Below are 23,151 nucleotides of genomic sequence, written 5' to 3'. Positions count from 1 at the left end.
ATTTTAATCTTCATCAACAGTCGAGATTGCTTTAACGAAGATCACTCGAACTAGTCGTTGGAGGATTTATCTTTAAATAGGAGGTCATTTGTCAGTCAATACATCCGACCTTTGAGTCGTGTGCTTAGCAAGAAGCTCGTGTAATCTTTTTCTGGATAATAAAGAAAAACTTTGGGATTAAGTTCTGCTGGTGTTACTCTTCATGGGAATACTATAAGATGTGTTGTTTTCATGCATAATTTTTTCTAAAGCCATTGATGATAGCTTCTAAAGAGTGATTTGAGTACAGGTATCTTGCTCAGTCGTTGGAGTTTGAATAATAATCTAAATTTTGAACGTAATAGTAGGTATCTCTATTTGTCTGAGTTTTATTATTATTTTTTCACTCTATTTTTAATGGTTGGATCGAGTTTTGCAGGGAAATCTTGATTTTAGATCCTCGGGCGTTAGGGGAAGTTTTCAGTTGGACCAGCCAACTCTTGATTTGTGTTTCCTGAAGAGCCCAGAAAATTAGCTCCGGGCTTATCATAAGATTTTTTGTTGGTGATGCACGAAAGGTTTCGAGTTAGCACCTCCTTTAAAATTTAAAAATTTAATTTTTTGTGCGGCATAATGATAGATCTAGCTGATTATAGCCTGCAATTTGTAATTTTGTAATTATTTTTCAAACGTGGGTTTTTCTAGGTTTAGGTTTTATCACTGTATATATCGTTTGGGTGTTTTTTTGTTGTCGTGCAGCTACAGATCTGAGGAGGAAATTTGTGTAGAGTCCAGATTTAGGACCTGGAGGGTAAGATCTAGATCTCTGGGGTTTATCAACATAATTTTGTAGGGATATTATTCAAATTTTTGCAGTTCAAGGGTTTGAAAAATTTAAATATGGAAATTTTTATAAGGGTTTCAAGGAAATCTGAAGCAAACAGATTCAATATTTTAATCAGAATTTCTAGAAATGTATTTAAGGGTTTTCTGACTACCATTTATCTGTTGACTGACTTTTCCAAGCTATTGCCTAGGGTTTTTTTATTCTTTGTTGTAGAAAATTTCGAATTTTTTTAGAAAACCCTCATTTTTCCCTTTTTGCGACCCTCCTTTCTCAATCGATCCGCAGATTTCCCATTCACTGCCTGCAAAACATTGCTCCATTCTTACAATTTTCGCTCCCTCCTCCTCATTCCTTCGCTGCTAGAAGTCTTTCCTCATCGTTGCAATCTCGTTGCCATTACTGCCATTTGTGTTTCGTTCGTTCCTCCTATCCCTTGCTGCTCGTTGCCTCCCTTTGCGTCCTGCATCAGAAAAAATGCAACCCTTCCTTCCCTGCAAGCAAATCCGCTGCCCTCATCCCCTCTATTTTCGTTTCCTACCAATGTGTTGCTATACCCTCTCGACCTGCGGTTATTTCCACCCCTGCCAACTCCCTATTCTGCGTCCTTACAAAAAGCTCCTCGTCTGCAGTCTCCATTGACTGCTCGCTGCCTCCCTCTGCCATCCCTTCACTGCCTTCTTCTACGTATCCCCATCTCCTACACTGCCTGTCGCTCCTCATCTCCTACCCGCGGCTCTCTCCAACACTGCCTCCCATTGCCATCCCTTCACTGCCTTCTTCTACGTATCTCCATCTCCTACGCTGCCTATCGTTCCTCATCTCCTACCCGCGTATCTCCATCTCCTACGCTGCCTATCGTTCCTCATCTCCTACCCACGGGTCTCTCCAACGCTGCCTCCCATTGCGTCGCTGCAAACCTTGCTCCCCAACTTCGTCATCGAGCCTCTCCACACCTGCACACAAAACACTCAAACAATTTGATTTTTTTCTTTTTTGTTTCATTTATGTGTTAGGGTTAGCCATAGCTTGATTTCTTTTCTGTTTTTTTCATTTGTATTATGCGTTAGGGTTTGGTTTAGTTTCTTTTTTTATTTTGTTTTAATTTGATTTTTTTTACTTTAGTTAACTTCTAGATTCGGTTTTTTTTATTTTAAATTTGATTTTTATTATTTGTGTTTGTTTAGTTTAGGATTTGGGTTAGATTTATTTTATTTTGTCTTTTAGATTCGTTTTGATTTAAAATTTGATTTTTTATTTTTATTTTTTGTCTTGCTTTGATTTCACATTTTCTTTTTTACTTTTACTTATGATTTTTTATTTTGATTTTGAGTTGCTTTCCTTTTATTTTCTTTATTTTTTATTTTGCTTTAAAAAATTAAAGAAACAAATAAAAAATTAAAACATTAAAAAATCTAAATTTTAAAAAATCTAAAATTTAAAAAACATTAAAAAAAAATCTAAAAATTTTAAAATTTGTTTGGTGACTTTAGAATTGCTAAGGAATTAAATCAAAAGAGGAATTTAAGCTTTTACATTTAAAAAATTTTAATTTTTATGTGGCCTACGGCCCATAAAAAATTAATTTTGACTAAGGCCTTCTGATTTGATTTTTAGTCACATTAAAAATTTAATTTCTTCATTTTACCACATTAAATTAATTGCCTAAGGAATAATTAAATTGTTAATCTAAAGTTCCTTGGTGTCTTTTCGTGGTAGTGATTTCTCTATTGTCAAGTGCGATTAATGTTTTAAAATTCATGGACTATTGGAGAATGATAAATTATTCTAGATCTGGGTTATTAATCAAAACCATTTTAAATCTGGAATCATTGCTTAGCATTTAAATTTCATAATGCTTCACAGGATTTAATTGCTAGAAGCTCTTGTATGATGAGGTTTTGGGCGTTGACATTTAATTATTCATAATCGTCGCTTTGCCACATTTATAAATTGCTCGAGATATCTTGTTTATGGCTAATTGAATATTAAGGCACTGGTCTAGAATCACTTTTATCTTGTGGTTGTGCCTTATTTGTATTATTTGTTTAATCTAACCATCTCAGTTGACCAAGACTTGTTTTAAATTCATCAAGTTGTCCATCTTTAAGTCTCCTAGAGCCATTGTTTCACAGGGTATTCTCATTCATTCACCTTAGGGACTACCGCCCTTGACTTGTCTAGGAGAGAGTCTAAACAGAGTGAGTAAGGATTAGAGTGATAACCCTTAACTCTGAGCGTTATCACGGTGCCTAGACACTTTGTGCAACAACACGTTGTTAACAGTAATCTATAAATCTAAAGAGTTACAAAGTTGTAATAATGTAGATTTTGGATTTTTAAGTATAATTTATCACATATGTTTTGACAAACTATCCAGTGGAATATCCATGGTAGTTTACAGAACAAGTGCCCACTTACACTTAGTGGTTCTTCTCAATTTGCCTCTTACTCCTATGTTGTAGCAACAAACAGCGAAGCTCGTTGGCTCTCGTACATGGACTTCATGACTCCATTACCTTCTACTCACGGGATTTACGTTCGATCAGTCCGAGGGAGAAAATCAATTGAACCTGCCCAATGTTCCTCTGAGGTCTTCTCGACTTTTGCACAAAGGTCAATCAAGCATTTACACATGCTCATGAAAAGGGAATATACAAATACAGCCAATCTGCTAGTCAATTAACCGTTAACATGAACATGTTATTACATAATCCATTCATAAGCCTAAATAAATTATCCATACAGGAACATCTCAACATCACACAACTTATCATGCCCCTACAAATGAGATGATAACTCACAATACATTGCACTGCAACACATAGAGATATATGTTTCCTCTTAAAGAGCTAATCAACCAATACCATATAATAGCATAATAGCATAAGTAATATTTACATTACATAGACAAACATAGCAATGCAAGTAAGTGACTTATCTTGATAGTTAGATGACTAGAAACTGAGAGAGGGACTTCAACTCTCCTCCCAACCATAGGCCAACTACACTGTTGTTCTTTCTTGCAGTTAACCACACCCAAGCCAGATTCAGAGCCTCAGGAGTTAAGTGCTCAAGGGAATCAACACTAGTCACATGAACATTCACATCGGAATCCAGAGTCCATAGTGCCTCCACCTGGCATCCACAGCGCATAGTGTCTCCGCCCAACACAACCAGTTCAAGGAATCCAAAGCATCTAGAGCTCCACCCCACAACAAGTTCAAGGAATCCAGAACATCTAGTGTTCCACCCCACAACAAGTTCAAGGAATCCAAAACATCTAGCGCTCCACCCCACAACAAGTTCAAGGAATCCAAAACATCTAGTGCTCCACCCAAACAACACTACAAGAATCTAAAGTTTCAAGCATCTCCACCCACTTTGCACTTCAGGAATCCAAAACCATAGTGCCTCCACCTGTCTCCTGTAGGAATCCAAAGCACACTATGAATTCCACCTTATAGACCCCATGGGAATCCACAGATCTTGGCCTCCACCTATTCAACCAATACTCAAGAATCCAAGGCCCTATTTAGGGCTCCACCAGATAAGAAGACTCAGGAATCTAGAGATCTAAGTCTCCATCTTAACAAGAACACAGGGATCCAGAGCACCCTCCCAATGCTCCACCTACTATCTCTTCTCTGCAAAGTGGCTTGCCTCCTTGTTTTCCAATTTTTTGCTCAGCACCACTTTGTCTACACTTCCCCGCTTTCTCTAATATCTCTGCGCTTCTCTCCCTCGGAGTTAGTCACACTTTTCTGTGTTTTTTCCGCATATGCCTTTTTCTGGCATGTCGTCCAGTGGCATGTTGACCAAAGGCACCCCTGCCACAGTAATGGATGACTTGTACTTATTATCAATGCCCATATGCCACTTTTAATTGACTTTATATTTGTACTTTTTGTCAACAAAGGCTCTCATATGTAGGGTTAGATGCCTATTCAGTGATCCCTTTAATTCAACAGGGAAACGGGTGGCTAACTAAACTTGTTTGCTTCCCTAAGCAAGTTCCCCACAACTTCTCCTCCACATGCTTTGAATCTGCGTCCACTCTCAGTCCAACCATCAATTAAAATTAGTATCAAATTACATAACAGTGTACAAGACAATATTTACAAAAAGGTAACAAAGGAGTTGTTACAGAAACAATGGCTAAGAATAAGTTGGATCATAAGTGTGGCATATCAACTATCAAGATAGAAAAAAGATGGTGAGAAATAGAAAACCCTGTTACAGGTGGAGAGGACAAAGAGGAGCTAGAGCTAAAAATGGTAAAATCCATATAGGCATGGTTGAAAAACATGAGTGGGTGAAAGGAATGGAAGTTTTGAATGGAGTGGGTTAGAAAGTGGACAAACTCAACTTTTCCTACTAGACAACATTGTATGTTGATACACTCAAATTTCCTAGAATTTTGATGACTTGGGTTTGTTAAAATGGGCTAAAACCCATGATGATAAAGTTCCATGGTCAAAGTTCCCATCAAGCAACGGAACTATAACTTCCAACAAATTTTCAACAAGATTTAGAGAAGTATTTCAATGGAAAAATGATTAATTTTGTCTACTCTTTAACTTACTCCATTTTGGATATGAACAATAAAAGTCCTAAGACTAAGGATATAAACAACCACACTGTCTTCCCCACAATGGGGAAAGCATGTGTACTTGGTAGAATCCAAAAGGCAGGGAAGACAATTAAGGATGAGAAGATCGTGAGACCCCCCCTACTAGTGTTGGCAAAACCATCGAGAAATATGCAATTTTGTGATCTTTTCCGATTTAACCCCAAGCCAATAAATCACCATGGAAACTCACAAACTTTGGTGTGTCCAAAAAATATAGCACAAGTCCAAAAGAAACGTGTTTAAGGGGCGAAAAAATGTGATTAAATGTACTTGTAAAAGAATGAAATATCTTACATTTTAATTCTAATTGATTTTTAGGGGAGGCGGGTGCAAGGAGGTCAGTCTTTTGCTCCAAAGGAATAATAGGGGACGTCTGCTTGAACAGAAGGAGTGATTTCCAATAATTTAACAAAAGCATATGTTGTAATTTCTAAGTCTGACACATCAGAAATCCCTCTTGCATTATCTGATTTATTATCTCCTACTTGTTCTTTCCATTAACAAGTTATCTATAAATATAAATATCGAAATAAACACAAATGCAGCCTCAACACATATACATATCAGCAACTGAAATAACTGAGACAATCACACAAGGGACACCGTTATTTTTGGACAATCGTCCCCGGAAAAACCCAATGCGGGAAAATCCAATGCAGCAGATATCAGGGTTTTATTATTATGCAGTTTTATGAATACAACTAGGGTGCCAGAAATGGCTCACCCTTCAGAGAATTTCCTTGGCAAAAGTACCTCTCCTCGGAGACAGATATTCTGGCTGATCAGCAACCGGATGATTGATCCCACAGCAACTTCGACAGTTCCTTAGCTGGACAGCGAAAGTTGATCCAAGCTTCTCTCTGGAACTACGTCAGCCTCTTGGCCCTCTGCATGTTCTGCGTTGGCCTACTCAACCTCTGCGTCAGCCTTCCAAGGCTCTGCGCTGTCTCTCTGACACTTTCTCTGCCTCTTTGATATGTATTCTCGACCTTCTGTCGAACTGCCCCTCGCTGCAACAGATCACTAACTCGATTTCTCAGCAAACCCTGCCCCAGAAAATTGAATTCTTGATCAACTTGATGTGTGTCCAACTGACACTCAAGCCTCCTCTTATACTTTTCTTGTTGACGATTCAACGGCCCAAATTAAGTCCCTATTCAACGGCTAAGATTAGATTTAGATCCTCATCATTTAGAACTTTCTTACCCATATTATATTAATACCCATTAAGATTTTAATTTTCCTAAGTTTAGACTTAGGGTCTCATTAAAAATATTAATTATTTTAATATCTCTCCATCCAGATGGAATTTCCTCAAACAATTTCTGGGTCTTGAGATCTCATGTGTCTTTCCCTCTCCACCAATTTTCATGGCTAGAGCACATTCGATGCTACCAAAAATCAACACTCCCTCTTAGCGAGGAATGTGCTCTAGTAATGCTTCACCACAGAAACATCACACTGATCCTCCACATCGGTACTTGTGTTGATGCTTGGCCTACTGCCTCACATCCTCTGCACTGTTACTTCCTGTACTGCTGCCCATGACACTACCACTGCCACTGCTACATCTATACTGCAGCTCCCTCTCAACATGTTTCCCATACTGCCCCTAGCACTACCACTGCTAACTGTTGCACTACAACCCAGTTATCAAGAAGTAGGTAACTGACTTCCCCAAATACTGACATCCCGGTCAGTCTGGAAGCCTCATGATGCTGAAGCTGCCTCTGCTGCTAACCTGTGCTCCCTCTGCTGCCACTGCGCTGCTGCAAACACCTATGTGCCTCTCGCACTGTTGCAACCTCTATTGCGCTGCTACAGACTTTTGCACACTAGCCTTGCCTTGCTACTCCACCACACTTTGCTCCACCCGACATCTGTCATCATGCTACTGTTGTTAGGGACTCCCGTAGACGGATGTGATCCAAGAGTTTGGGCACCTCAAGAATCCTGCCCCCAATATGTAGTCCTCTTGACTACAACTCGATGTCTCCCCACCTCTTCTCTAGAGGTGCATGAGCATTCATGGCACAATCGCCATCAGTCTCGACCTCTTTCTCCGCCTTAGCTGGAGCTGCCTTTGAATCGGAAGCCTCTCCCTTGTTTTTCTTCCTGGGACACAACGATGCATAATGTCCCACTCCCCATAATGGAAGCACTTAACCTTGGAGATGTCCTTCTTCCTCTTCCCTTGTTGTCCCGCAGATGCTAAAGCCGCATCCTCCTCCTCCTCTGTCTTGATTCGACCTCCCTTGCCACTACTCCCCGGCTTGGTCATCCTCCTGAACTCTTCCTGGTGAAGAGCTGCCCACATCTCCTCCCAATCGGGAAGAGTAGCCTTGCCCAAAATACTTTGGACAAATGCCTCCCACTCCTCAGAAACTGCATTCAAGGCAATCCTGATCATAAATTTTGGATCCGATGTAAACCCCACGGAAGTAAGCTGGTCGCGAATCTCCTGCAACCTGAGAAGGAATGGATCTATCTGCTCTCCCTTCTACATCTGATATGACCGCAGCTGATTCTCCAATAGCATCTTCCTTTCCACGGAAGAGCCCTGGTATAAGGTGGTCAGGGTGTCCCACATCTCCTTTGTTGTGTTCTTCTCAGCAATGTGTGGTATGACATGATCTTTGACCCCGTCTAAGATCATGCACTTTGCCCTCGCCATTGCACCCTCATGCTTCTTGTTCGCAGCTGGGTCAACTAGGATAGCCACGGTTCTCAAGACAAAGTCCATAATGCAATGTCGATCTAGGACTGCCAGGATCCTAGCCTTGCAGATGACAAAGTTGGGAGCTCCGTCCAACCTGTCCTAATCCCTTAGTCTGTTCACTGCCATTTCAGTTCCTCTTCTAGACTCCCTTTGAGTCTTGTCTCCCCTCCTAGAAATCTCCCTCTAAATCCTGATTACCCTTCTGGAAATCCTTTAGCCAACAGTCGAACCGCTCCTCTCTAACTCTCATTTGCCACTGCAACACGGATCTGGAATCCTTGGCTAGAAATTCGTCGAGGTAGTGATTCCCTCTACCTTGGTTTAGTCTCCTTCGACACTGTTCTGCGTTGACAGACTTGGCGTCCCACCAGCTCCTCAAAATCTGCCCACAACTACCCAGCCCCGATAACTAAAGAACTGAGCCCTTCAAATTCTACGCAATCTCGGCAAAGGCTGAATCTGCTCCTCCTGGCCATAGCATCAATCCTTCCAGGCTGAGAAAGATGACCGGTCACTACGTAGGTCTGATGTGCCCCACTCTGCCTCTGCATTGGCCCTCCTCCTGGCTCGAAATTATGATGAAGGCTCTGAATCACTTCTTCTCTTGTTGCTTTTGCTTTGGAACAACGTTGTCTCTCTGAACAACTGCTACTGCTGCAAATTTCAAATTTCTGTTGGTGCCTTCAGTCCTCCTGTGATCTGTAATGCGCTGATACCATGTTGTAATTTCTAAGTCTGACACATCAGAAATCCCTACTGCATTATCTAATTTATTATCTCCTACTTGTTCTTTCCATTAACAAGTTATTTATAAATATAAATACTGAAATAAACACAAATGCAGCCTCAACACATATACAGATCAGCAACTGAAATAACTGAGACAATCACACAAGGGACACCGTTATTTTTGGACAATCGTCCCCGGAAAAACCCAATGCGGGAGAATCCAATGCAGCAGATATGAGGGTTTTATTATTATGCAGTTTTCTGAATACAACTAGGGTGCCAAAAATGGCTCACCCTTCAGAGAATTTCCTTGGCAAAAGTACCTTTCCTCGGAGACAGATATTTCGGGTTATCAGCAACCGCATGCTTGATCCCACAGCAACTACGACAGTTCCTTAGCTGCACAACGAAAGTTGATCCAAGCTTCTCTCTGGAATTGCGTCACCCTCCAGGGACTGTGTCACCCTTTTCTGCTCTGCGTCTACCTTTCAGCTCCCAGTTGCCCCACGAAAATCCCTCAACGTTGCCTCTTCAACCCATCGTTAGCTCTGCTAGCCTCTGCACAGCCTCTACTGCCTCTGCGTCAACCTCTTGGCCCTCTACGTCTTTTGTGTTGGCTCACTCAGCCTCTATGTCAGTCCTGGTTGCCTATGCGTCAGCCTTCCAAGGCTCTGCGCTGTCTCTCTAGCACTTTCTTTGCTCTCTCATATGTATTCTTGGCCTTCTATCGAACTGCCCCTCGCTACAACAGATCACTAACTTGATTTCTCAGCAAACCCTGCCCCGGAAAATTGAATTCTTGATCAACTTGGTGTGTCTCCAACTGACCCTCAAGCCCCCCCTTATACTTTTCTTGTTGACGATTCAATGGCCCAGATTAAGTCCCTACTCAAGGGCTAAGCTTAGATTTGGCTTGATCCTCGTCATTTAGAAATTTCTCACCCATATTATATTAATACCCATTAATATTTTAATTTTCCTAAGTTTAGACTTAGGGTCTCATTAAAAAGATTAATTATTTTAATATCTCTCCATTCGGGTGGAATTTCCCCAAACGATTTCTGGGTCTTGGAGATCTCATGTGCCTTAGCCTCTTCACCAATTTCCATGGCTAGAGCACATCTGATGCTACCAAAAACCAACACTCCCACTTAGCGAGGAATGTGCTCTAGTAATGCTTCACCACAGAAACATCACATTGATCCTCCACATCGATACATGTGCTGATGCTTGGCTTGCAGCCTCACATCCTTTGCACTATTGCTTCCTATATTGCTGCCCATGAGACTTCCACTACAATTGCTACATTTGTACTGCAGTTCCCTCTCAACATGCTGCCCCTAGCACTGCCATTGCAAACTGCTGCACTGCAACCCAGTTACCGAGAAGTAGGTAACTGACTTCCCCAAATACTGACATCCCGGTCATTCTGGAAGCCTCATGATGCTGAAGTTGCCTCTGCTGCTAACTTGTGCTCCCTTTGCTGCCATTGCGTTGCTGCAAACACCTATGTGCCTCTCGCACTGCTGCAACCTCTGTTGCGCTGCTACAGACTTCTGCACACTGGCGTTGCCTTGCTGCTCCACCACACTTTGCTCCACCTAACATCTGTCATCATGCTACTGTCGTTAAGGGCTCCCGTAGCAATGTGATCCAAGAGTTTGGGCACCTCAAGAATCCTGCCCCTAGTATGTAGTCCTCCTGACTACAACTCAATGTCTCCCCACCTCTTCTCTACAGATGCATGAGCACTCATGGCACAATCGTCATCAATCTTAACCTCTTTCTCTGCCTTAGCTGGAGCTGCCTTTGAATTGGAAGCCTCTCCCTTGTTTTTCTTCCTGGGACACTAGGATGCATAATGTCCCAGCTTCCCACAATGGAAGCACTTAACCTTGGAAATGTCCTTCTTGTTCCTCTTCCCTTGTTGTCCCGTAGATGCTAGAGCCACATCCTCCTCCTCCTCTTTCTTAATTCGACCTCCCTTGCCACTACACCCCGCCTTGGTCATCCTCCTGATCTCTTCCTGGCGAAGAGCTGCCCACATCTCCTCCCAATCAGGAAGAGTATCCCTACCCAAAATACTTTGGACAAATGTCTCCCACTCCTCGGAGACTACATTCAGGGCAATCCTGACCATAAATTCTGGATCCGGTGTAGACCCCACGTAAGTAAGCTGGTCATGAATCTCCTGCAACCTGAGAAGGAATGGATCTATCTGCTCTCCCTTCTACATCTGATATGACAGCAGTTGATTCTCCAATAACATCTTCCTTTGCACGGAAGAGCCCTGGTATAAGGTGGCCAGGGTGTCCCACATCTCCTTTATTGTGTTCTTCTCAGCAATATGTGGTATGACATGATCTTTGACCCCGTCTAGGATCATTCACTTCGCCCTCGCCATTGCATCCTCATACTTCTCGTTCTCAGCTAGGTCAACTGGGATAACCGCGCTTCTCAAAGAAAAGTCCTTGATGCGATGTCGATCCAGAACTGTCAAGAGCCTGGCCTTCCAGATGACAAAGTTGGAAGCTCCGTCCAACCTGTCCTGATCCCTTGTCCATTCACTGTCATTTCAGCTCCTCTTCTGGACTCCCTTTGAGTCTCGACTCCCCTCCTGGAAATCTCCCTCTAAGTTCTGATTTCCCTCCTGGAAATCCTCTGGCCAACTGTCGAACAGATCCTCACCAATCCTCCTTTGCTGTTGCAACACGAATCTAGATTCCTTGGCTATATATCCGTCGAGGTAGTGATTCCCTCTACCTTGATTCTGTCTCTTTAGACACTGTTCTGCTTCGACAAAAACAGCGTCCCACCGGCTCCTCACAATCTGCCCACAGCTCTCCAAGCCCCGGCAACTAAAGAATTGAGCCCTTCAAGCTCTGCACAATCCCGGCAAAGGTTGAATCTGCTCCTCATGGCCACAGCGTCGACCCTTCCTGGCTGAAAAAGATCATCGGGCATTACATAGGTCTGATCTTGTTAAGTTATGGTATGTTCTATGCTTATAATAGTTTACTTCTTTTTCTTCTTAGATTCCACAAATTAGCAATCACATCTACATAAAGTAAAGTGCAGATAGAACATTAAACGATCGACAGAAAACAAGCCAAGACAAGAGACACAAGATGTGGCGGCTAGCCAGGGACAAACCCCACAATGTGTGGGGAAACCCTTTGATCAAATCTTCTTTTATCTTCAATAATTCAACAGAGAGAAATAGTACAATAAATTTGATTCATATCAGCAATAGCAAACCCTAGATCAGCAGCATCAGCATTAGCGGCTTCATCATCAAACTAGGGCAGACGATATCTCACAAACTGATCGTCAGATCGGCTTGATTCCACCACCAAAAGTTGCGGCTTCCAGAGGAGGTTCAGATGAACTTACAGCACAGTTCAGATGAGGAGATCTTCTAGTCCACGCAGGTCAAACTTTACTTCTGCAGTTGCAGCTTCCGACTTCAAACTAGGGCAGTCGATATCTTGGAAACCGTCCGTCGGATTGACTTGATTCCACCACCAAAAGTTGCGGCTTTCAAAGGAGGTTCAGATGAACCTACAGTGCAATTCAAATGAGGAGAACTTCTAGTCCACGCAGGTCAATCTTTACTTTTGCAGTTGCAGCTTCAGTTTTAGCAGCTTCCGGCTTCACATGTGTGAGGGAGAGACCCTTTTCTATGCAGTAGAGAAGAGACTTTTTTCTACGCAGTAGAGAGAGAGAGATGTGATGAGATGAGTGAGTCCAAATGAGGAAAAGTCCTCCTGTATTTATACACAACGTTGGTGTTTGAATAGATGCCACTGTTGGGCTTCTGAGCCTACATGAGTTGTAGGTCGGCTTGATAATAATTCCATAATCAAAATAAATTCATATCTCCATGAATACTTATCGGAATCGGATGATCTTTATATCAATCCTACATTTCTCGACGAGAGGAATCTAATAAAAATATTATTAGCCATGAATAAGATGACCCACATGAAGTTTTGCCCTGGTTTCCAATTTTAACACTCCCTCTCAACTAGGGAGAACTTCATCTGCAATCTGTCTATCGGTCGCTACTATTCATCCATCAAATGCACTGCCCTATATAGCTTGACCCTTGCCCTACTCTGCTCTATTCTGCCTGTTCTGCTTTGTCTTGTTCTGCCCTGTACTGATCTTGTTTGGCTCTGCTCTGTTATGCTCTGCTCTTGCATTGTTCTGTTCTGCTCTGCTTTTGTCTGAATTATGAAGAAGAAGAAATGATCGAGGATGTACCATACTAACTCAAAGTTAGTCTCAGAGTATGTACCACTAGTCCCAGACCAGTCTCAACCAACCCAAAGTCAGCGTCATAGTGAGTACAACTCCACTGGTCCCAGACCAATATCATCCTCCACTAACTCAAAGTCAGTCTTAGAGTGCGTACCACTTGTCCCAAACCAGTCTCAACTGAACCGAAGTCAGCGTCATAGTAGGTACCACTCCTACCACTGGTCCCAGACCAGTATCGCAGTCTCAGAGAGTGTACCACTGGTCCCAGACCAGTCTCAACCGACCCGAAGTCAACGTCATAGTATGTACCAGTCTAACTAGTCCCAGACTAGTACTACACTGACACGAAGTCAGTCTCAGACTAGTACCACTGGTCCCAGACCAATCTCAACCGACCTGAAGTCAGTGTGATAGTATGGTACAACTCCTACCACTGGTCCCAAACCAGTATCATTGATCCCAGATCAATGGAGGTCATCCTAGCGTAGGGAGTACGGTAGATACAATGATGCGTCCATCGGTACTACTATGGTCCCTAACTTCATTTCCCTACTCATTGATCAGATGAGAGGTACTTCCCATGAGTCCCAGACTGCATGGGTAGGATGCCTCAACAAGAGAACTAATCAATCTTGTCCTCACAGGAGAACACATCAATCCTGCTACAATCGCCATGGAGAACACATCAATCCAAGCCACCATGGAGAACACATCAATCCAGGCCTCACCGGAGAACACATCAATCCTGCTACACAGGAGAGCGAATCATCCTATTCCACAAGAGAGTGAATCATCTTGTCCCACAAGAGAGCGAATCATCTTGTTCCAGTGCGCACCACCAGGGGAGGGTGAGTCACCCTGTGGTCGTATGTTGCTCCAATAAGAATCGCAAGCCCTCAGAGCTCCCAGAGCTCAATGTATGCAACATGCACGACCCTTGTACAAGGGTTTCTTGACGACTCCAAGTCCTTTGGGAAAATCACAGATTAGATCTTTCCTCTAGGCTTTGACAAGGTGTATCGACCTGTACATCATTTTAATGTAATGGAGCCTCCTTGCTCATCGACTTACCATATCCCAGATGATGTCTTTCTGTTGGAGCAATCGACGAATACAGGATTTCTCAATAATCGAATCCCACCTCTGGTTGTTACAGAGAATCACAGTGGTATCCAATGTAAATCCGAACAGCTCATTGAAGAGCGTTCGCAACCAGACTGCCTCACAAGAGGCCATGCTAGCAGCAATATATTCTGCTTCGGCGATGCTTAAAGCCACCGACTTCTGCTTCCTGCTCATCCAGGATATCGAAGCAGATCCCAAGGTGAAACAACACCCGGAAGTGCTCTTGTGGTTCACCACACTGCCTGCCCAATCAGCATCAGTATATCCAAGTAGTCTCACATCTCCGACAGTGTATCTTAACCCATTAGTAATTATGCCACGAAGATATCTTAGAAGATTCTTGGCATCAATCCAGTGAGGCTCAACCAAATATGAGCTCACAATGCTAACTGCAAAATATATGTTCGGACGGAGGTTCACTAAGAACATCAGTGCGAATGAGTTTATGAAACTCAAAGGCATTTCCCAAATCTGGTCCGACATCACTACCATATAACTTCTAAAAGTTAAGATCCTCGAGGTAGTCACAGGCTTGCAGTCCATCATACCAAATCTTTCCAATATCTTTACCACATATTTTCCTTGAGATAGGAAAATTTCCCTTGGCTTCTGCCACACTTCAAGTCCTTGGTCCTTTATTTCAAATTCAGAAGCCAACTCCCTCTTACATTTGTGAATGAGAGGGTCTGCACCTGTTAGAAAGAGGTCATCCACATACAACACTAGTATGAGAGGCTTGTCATCTTCAACCTTAAAGTAAAGGTTAGGATCAGCGTCACTCCTAGTGAGTCCCAGCTTCATCAAGTAGCTATCGATCCTCTCATACCATGCTCGGGGTGCTTGCTTCAGCCCATAGAGAGCCTTCTTCAACCTGCATACATGAGATTTTAGATCATAAATCTCAAATCCTTCGGGTTGCTCCACATAGACCTCTTCTTTGATCGAACTGTGCAAGAACGCGATCTATCCATCTGATGTAGGTTCCATCCTTGTGAAGCCATAAGGGGTATGATTGAGCGGATGGTCGTATATCTGGCAACAGGTGCAAATATCTCATCATAGTCTATACCTTCCTTCTGGGAGAAACCACGAGCAACAAAACGAGCCTTATACTTTTCTGTACTTCCATCTGCTGCATGCTTTATCTTGTAAAGCCATTCAGAAGTGATAATTGTCTTGTCCTGGGGTCTGGGAACTACTTCCCAGACATCATTCTCCATAATAGACTCATATTCTATGGTCATAGCATCCTTCCATACTTGATGCTTGATGACATCTGAGAATGATGAAGGCTCATTTTGTATGATCGTGCTCATGATGGTCAGGTATCCCTGATACCTATTAGGTTTCTTACTTTCACGAAAGGTTCCTCAGGGTGCAGCATGTCCTTCACCATCATCAAGTAGCCCCCTAAGCCATGAAGGCCTCTTCCTAGAAGAGGAAGGCTCATGTGGATGAGGATCAATCAGATCCATGGGTTCTTCTACATCAGGCATTGATTCATCATCCTTTTCTTTCGGTTCCCTGGTGTCAGCTTCTTGAGAGCTCCTCAAAGTCGAAAGATTGTTCACCTTGCTTAGAGCCATATCTTCGTCAAAGGTGACATCATGACTAATTACAACTTCCCTTTGACCGGCTACATAGATTCTATAGCCTTTAGTATTTTCACCATAGCCCACGAAAATTCCCTTCTTTCCAGATGCACCCAATTTATTTCTTTTCTCTTTCGGCACATGAAAATATACAGGGCTTCCAAAAATTCTAAAATGAGAAACATCAGGTTTCTTACCGGTGAACTTTTCTTCAGGAGTCTTGGAACCCAATGCTTGATGAGGGCATCGATTTTGTACATATGCGACAGCGTTTGCAGCTTTAGCCCATAGAAACTCTGGAAGTCTTTATCATGTAGCATGGCCCAGACAGCTTCCATAATTGTGTGGTTCTTCCTTTCCGCCACACCATTCTGTTCAGGAGTATATGGTGTAGTAGTCTCCCTCTTAATGCCAACCTCGGGTATGCCTGCGTGAACCAACTGTAATATATCGGAGGTCTTACTTTGGCTTGAGGGGAATGGTCCCCTTTTGAGCTTTCCTTCGGCACATCCTGGACATACACCTTCTTTCTTTACTCGGAATTCGGGCATCCCTGTCACCATTTGTCTTACACTGAGTATAGCTTTATAATGAAGGGGGGCAAACCTCCGATGCCAAAGTTCCGACTGAAGATATGTGTCATAAGACATGACACCTAGCGGACTTCCATCGACCTGATATAATGAATCAACACTAAACCCAAGAGTAAAGACATTTTTAACATTATTTTTCCATATACGTACCTTGCCATTGCTGAAAGTTACCTTGTAGCCTTTGTCTTCCATTGTCGAGATGGACACTAGGTTCTTTTTGAGGTCAGGTGCATTTAATACATCCTGGAATTTCTAGCCTTCTTGAATGGTTGTCCTCTTCCTTGATTCTCAGCTCTCCTCTTACCTTTGCTATTGAATTTGTCATTCCTTTGATTGCCATCAGAGGGATTTTGATCATCGTCCCGGTGTGAGTCCTTTCTATCAGGGCACTCCCTTGCATAGTGACCTGCTTTATCGCAGATGTAACATCGTCATTTTCTTCCACCCTTAGGTCCAGCCTTTCCTTTTGAATTAGTCCCGGAATTATTTCTTTTCTTAGCATGAGAAGAAAAGGCAGCAGGAGGACCTTTAGGCATTGGCATTTCTTGCTCTTCTACCCTTGTTTCTTTTTGAATGCATCTAGCCATTAATTCCTTGAAACCAGGAATTACATGATTGTTCAAAAGAGTAGTCCTGAACACGTACCATTTGGATGGTAATCCTCCAAGAGTCGTGAGTGCCATTTCTCTATCAGCAATAGTCTCCCCAATAGATAGGAGATCGTTCTTGATCTCGGTGATTCTTAAGAAGTATGCTTGCATACTCTCATCTTTACCCTTCTTAATTTCCTTCAGCATATTTCTAAGAAACAAAACTTGATTTGCATCATTAACTTTAAATAAACTCGCCAGTCTATCGTAGATTTCCTTGGAGGTGTCTAGTTCAGAGATGTAGGCCACCAAGCGCTTGTCGATAGAGTCCCGGATGATCTTCTTTGCTTTAATTTCTCCGTTCTTCCATTTGTTCCTGGCAGCAGGAGGTGCATTTGATGGAGGCTCAACAATATTGCCTCTCACATGATCCAACACTCCTTGATCCTCAAGGGTTAGATCGATAAACATCTTCCATCCGTGATAGTCAGCGTTCTCACAGAGCTTGTCTTCAGCGGGAAAGAGTGTTGAGGACCCCATCGTTCTTTTAGGATAGCCTTGCCAATCTTCTCTTCGGTGATTGCTCTTGCTCTTGCTCGGGCTTTGTCTTCACCTCAGCTCCGATTCCATGTTAAGTTATGGTATGTTCTATGCGTATAACAGTTTACTTCTTTTTCTTATTATATTCCACAGATTAGCAATCACATCTACATAAAGTAAAGTGCAAATAGAACATTAAACGATCGACAGAAAACAAGCCAAAACAAGGGACACAAGATGTGGCGGCTAGCCAGGGACAAACCCCACAATGTGTGGGGAAACCCTTTGATCAAATCTTCTTTTATCTTCAATAATTCAGCAGAGAGAAATAGTACAATAAATCTGATTCATATCAGCAGTAGCAAACCCTAGATGAGCAGCATCATCATTAGCGGCTTCATCATCAAACTAGGGCAGACGATATCTCACAAACTGATCGTCAGATCGGCTTGATTCCACCACCAAAAGTTGCGGCTTCCAGAGGAGGTTCAGATGAACTTACAGCGCAGTTCAGATGAGGAAATCTTCTATGTTGGGTTCAAGAGAAATAAAGATAACAATCAAGAAATACACACTTGTTGGGTTCAAGAGAAATAAAGATAACAATCAAGAAATACACATTCAAACCAAGTACACCATGAGGGGAAAAAACCAACCAACAATAGATCTATTATTGTCCTTGGCTACAACATAGCCAAGCCGGCCAACAACCTGAGCTTTCACCGCTCAACCATGGCTATCCACAATGGCCAGTACACAAGCCTTTTAAGGGCTTCAACTACATGTAATACCATGGGCTCAATACCATGAGTCACCAATACTTGGTGCCCAAAACCACAACTGTTAACCATAACTGTTGACATAACCTCAACTCCACCTTAGGGTCAAGTTTATCTAACAATCCCCCCTTTAAACTTGACTTTGGGTTTTCCTTGACCAAATCTAGCCAAATCTGCCAAGTGAGCCAGCAACCTCTCACCTCCAGGCCCTACCCAGTCAATGTTAAGGTATTTGATAATCTCACACACTGTCCTAGTTCAGTATGCTTCATCATACCACCACATGCATCCCCATATCACCCAAGACTTTACCAGTGATTTACTGGGGTACGCATGCCTTACCAGGTCTTACAGTCGTATACCCATTTACATGGAAATTTTCACCTTCAACAGAGATTTAGCAAACTCTTTATGCTCTGCTCATGCAGCACTTCACGCAGAGATGGGGTTTGGCCTTCCTTCATAGAATACACTGCACCTTCACGCAGCAAAGGGTACTCCTCGTCTTCGTGGCCCCGCTGGAGCTCATACCAACCCTCTCGTTCTCGGTCCACACACGCTTCCGCTGTGGATTCTTGCTCCACCACGACCAGCCAAACCTCGGCCATGCCATTGGCGCATCGACCTTTGGATCCTCTTCTGGTTCTGATTCGGACGCGTTATGTTCGATTTTCTCCTCCTTCTCATCCGCATCGAAGGGAGGCTTAGATTCCTCGGCAGCATCTTTCTTTGGCGCAGATTTATTCACAGCGGCCGGCTCTTCATCAGCATCCTCGGAACCATGCGACCGCTCTCAGCCGAATGTAATCTCCTTCTCATCCGCATCGAAGGGAGGCTTAGATTCCTCGGCAGCATCTTTCTTTGGCGCAGATTTATTCACAGCGGCCGGCTCTTCATCAGCATCCTCGGAACCATGCGACCGCTCTCAGCCGAATGTAATCTCAGGGGAGACAGCTTTGCAGAATCACTCCCATCTCGTCTGCAACCCCAAGACATCGACAAACCGTTCAGGGCCGAACCGTAGGCTGACTTCTTCTGCTTCATTATAATTATCATCAACTCCACGCCTTCCGCCTTAACGAACCTCTCCCGTGTCGGAATCATGCTCCGTCAGTTGCCGTCCGTTGGGAACGATAACGGAATCCGCCCTAGGGCCGTTCTCAAGCTGATCCATCCGCTCGAAGAAAACCCACTTGGAACCCCGGGTGATCCCCTGCTGCTGCTTCTCAGGACTTCGAGGGTTCGAGTCCCCCGCAGCGCAGGAATACGAGGTTGGCTACCTCTTCCCAGTGCCTAGCCTTCAGCTGGCCGCGCTTCAAGGCATACCATTTCTCCTGGTAGTGGCTACCTCTTCCCAGTGCCTAGCCTTCAGCTGGCCGCGCTTCAAGGCATACCATTTCTCCTGGTAGGCGTTGATCAGGTGGTTGGTCTCCACCTCCGTCCAGGGCTCGTCTTCCATTTCCCGTCGCCTGCCACAGATCGACACCACGCCGTGCTCCGGGCATGGCTCGCCTCCGTCTCCTCCAACAGTGAAAACCAGCGACGGCAACGAACCGACAGCAACACTCGCTTCTTCACGTCCGTGCTCCGGGCATGGCTCGCCTCCGTCCAAGACGATGACCTCGCGACAGGCGTGCTCCGGCTTCTGACCCTGGGCCGCCTCAGAGAACTCTTCGATGGAGGCCAGGATCACGCCGTTCGTTACGAGCCGACACCTCGTCATTTTCTTCGCCCATTTCTGAGCGCCGTCGCTTCTTGTCCGCCATGGCCATAACCTGCACCGTATCCACCAGGGGCACCAGAATTGTAACCCCCATCCCCATCGCCATAAGGATACGCCGCCGCAGGTCCATTTCCATAACCAGGCACTCCGCTCGGACTCTGCCCACCGCTGCCAGCGCCCATTAGTCCCTTTGGGCCATAGCCGGCAGAATTCACCCCTGCACAGCCGGCTATCCAGCATTCCTCTTCTTCCCCGTGGTTTCTTTTCAGCCCACGACGCTTTGCTGGCGCTTCACCTGCCTCCTCCATGGGCACTACCTCTGTGTTTCATTCTTCATTTTCTTCTTGCTTCTCATCGAACCAGGGCTTGGACTCCATTTTTCTTCTTGCTCCTCATCGAACCATAACACTGCTGGTTTGTGCAACGAGCTATTGCTTCAACCAACATCACTATTTCGTCGATGGGAACATTTCGAACAGCTAGCCAAGGCCCTTGCTAACCATAGCTCTGATACCACTTGTTGGGTTCAAGAGAAATAAAGATAACAATCAAGAAATACACATTCAAACCAAGTACACCATGAGGGGAAAAAACCAACCAACAATAGATCTATTATTGTCCTTGGCTACAACATAGCCAAGCCGGCCAACAACCTGAGCTTTCACCGCTCAACCATGGCTATCCACAATGGCCAGTACACAAGCCTTTTAAGGGCTTCAACTACATGTAATACCATGGGCTCAATACCATGAGTCACCAATACTTGGTGCCCAAAACCACAACTGTTAACCATAACTGTTGACATAACCTCAACTCCACCTTAGGGTCAAGTTTATCTAACATTCTAGTCCACGCAGGTCAAACTTTACTTCTGCAGTTGCAGCTTCTGGCTTCAAACTAGGGGAGTCGATATCTTGGAAACCATCCGTCGGATTGACTTGATTCCACCACCAAAAGTTGCGGCTTTCAGATGAACCTACAGCGCAGTTCAAATGAGGAAATCTTCTAGTCCACGCAGGTCAATCTTTACTTCTATAGTTGCAGCTTCAGTTTTAGCAACTTCCGGCTTCACATGTGTGAGGGAGAGACCCTTTTCCGCGCAGTAGAGAAGAGACTCTTTTCTGCGCAGTAGAGAGAGAGAGAAATGTGATGAGATGAGTGAGTCCAAATGAGGAAAAGTCCTCCTGTATTTATACACAACGTTGGTGTTTGAATAGATGCGACTGTTGGGCTTCTGAGCCTACATGAGTTGTAGGTCGACTTGATAATAATTCCATAATCAAAATAAATTCATATCTCCATGAATACTTATCAGAATCGGATGATCTTTATATCAATCCTACACCTCTCAACGAGAGGAATCTAATAAAAATATTATCAGCCATGAATAAGATGACCCACATGAAGTTTTGCCCTAGTTGCCAATTTTAACAGATTTGCCCCTCTCTGCCTCTGCGTTGGCCCTCCTCCCAGCTCGAAATGATGACACATGCTTTAAATCACTTCTTCTCTTGTTGCTTCTACTTTGGAACAACATTGTCTCTCGGGACAGCTGCTACTGCTACAAATTTCAGATTTTTGTTGGTCCCTTCAGTCCTCATGTGATCTGCAATGCTTTGATACCATGTTGAAATTTCTAAGTCTGACATATCAGAAATCCCTACTACATTATCTGATTTATTATCTCCTACTTGTTCTTTCCATTAACAAGTTATTTATAAATATAAATACCGAAATAAACACAAATGCAGCCTCAACACATACAGATCAGCAACTGAAATAACTGAGACAATCACACAAGGGACACCATTATTTTTGGACAATTGTCCCCGAAAAAATCCAATGCGGGAAAACGGGTGCAACAAAAATGAGGGTTTTATTATTATGCAGTTTCTGAATACAACTAGGGTGCCAAAAATGGCTCACCCTTCAAAGAATTTCCTTGGCAGAAGTACCTCTCCTCGAAGACAAATATTCCGGCTTATCAGCAACTGGATGATTGATCCCACAGCAACTTCGACAGTTCCTTAGATGGACAACGAAAGCTGATCCAAGCTTCTCTCTGTAACTGCGTCACCCTTTTCTGCTCTGTGTCTACCTCTCAACTCCCAATCTGCCCCACGAAAATCCCTCAGCGCTACCTCTTTAGCCCAGCGTCAGCTCTGCTAGCCTCTACTGCATCTGTGTCAGCCTCTTGGCCCTCTGTGTCTTTTGCACTAGCCTACTCAACCTCTGCATCAATCTTGGCTGCCTCTCCATCAGCCTTCCAAGGCTTTGCACTGTCTCTTCGACACTTTCTCTGCCTCTCTGATATGTATTCTCAGCCTGTTGCTGAACTGCCCCTTGCTGCAACAGATCACTAACTCGATTTCTCAGCAAACCCTGCCCCAGAAAATCAAATTCTTGATCAACTTGGTGTGTCTCCAGCTGACCCCCAAGCCTTCTCTTATACTTTTCCTGTTGACGATTCAATGGCCCAGATTAAGTCCCTAATCAACAGCGAAAATTAGATTTGGCTTGATCCTCGTCATTTAGAACTTTCTCACCCATATTATATTTATACCCATTAATATTTTAATTTTCTTAAGTTTAGACTTAATGTCTCATTAAAAGTATTAATTATTTTAATATCTCTCCATCCGGGTGGAATTTCCCCAAACGATTTCTGGGTCTTGGAAATCTCATGTACCTTAGCCTCTCCACCAATTTTCAAGATTAGAGCACATCCGATGCTACCAAAAATCAACAGCATATGCATTATTGTAAGAAATCATCTTAGCTCGATCCTATCATCCAAGTCATCTCCTTGTCCTTGGAGATTCTCTAATCATTTTGAGGCACATGTATTACGGAACAAGTGCTAAAGTCCTTAGGCTCGAAGCCATACTCAACAGAATTCGTGTTATGGTCGAAAACATGGAGTGCCAGGTCGAATGGTTTCATGTGAAAAGGAAAAAAAATTCATTGGCCGATTCACAAGCCAACTTGGCCATCCAATTAAGAAAAAAAGGATTTTATTTAATCAATGGATTCCTTGTCAAT

General features: G+C 43.5%; 2 protein-coding genes across 4 annotated transcripts in view; both read right to left on the bottom strand.

Moving 5' to 3' along the window:
- Positions 1-23,151, bottom strand: part of RGS1 (REGULATOR OF G-PROTEIN SIGNALING 1) — a 217,142-nt gene that overhangs the window by 175,659 nt on the left and 18,332 nt on the right. The window lies entirely within an intron of this gene.
- Positions 18,208-20,902, bottom strand: LOC149205626 (uncharacterized). Of its 2 annotated transcripts, XM_089393515.1 has the most exons (2): positions 19,735-20,902; positions 18,208-19,666 (listed from the first exon to the last, which is right to left on the bottom strand). In XM_089393515.1, the coding sequence occupies exons 1-2, from the start codon at positions 20,347-20,349 to the stop codon at positions 19,613-19,615; spliced, it is 669 nt and encodes a 222-aa protein (XP_089249641.1). In that variant the 5' UTR covers positions 20,350-20,902; the 3' UTR covers positions 18,208-19,612. The 2 variants fall into 2 exon arrangements, with proteins under 2 accessions (XP_089249641.1, XP_089249642.1); XM_089393516.1 differs by having other exon boundaries at positions 18,208-20,899.

The sequence above is a fragment of the Pinus tabuliformis genome, chromosome 1_2 (genome assembly GCF_031772625.1).
Source record: "Pinus tabuliformis cultivar Carrire ecotype Pingquan chromosome 1_2, CPIR1, whole genome shotgun sequence".
NCBI lineage: Eukaryota > Viridiplantae > Streptophyta > Pinopsida > Pinales > Pinaceae > Pinus > Pinus tabuliformis.
This window is presented reverse-complemented; position numbering and strand designations above follow the sequence as displayed.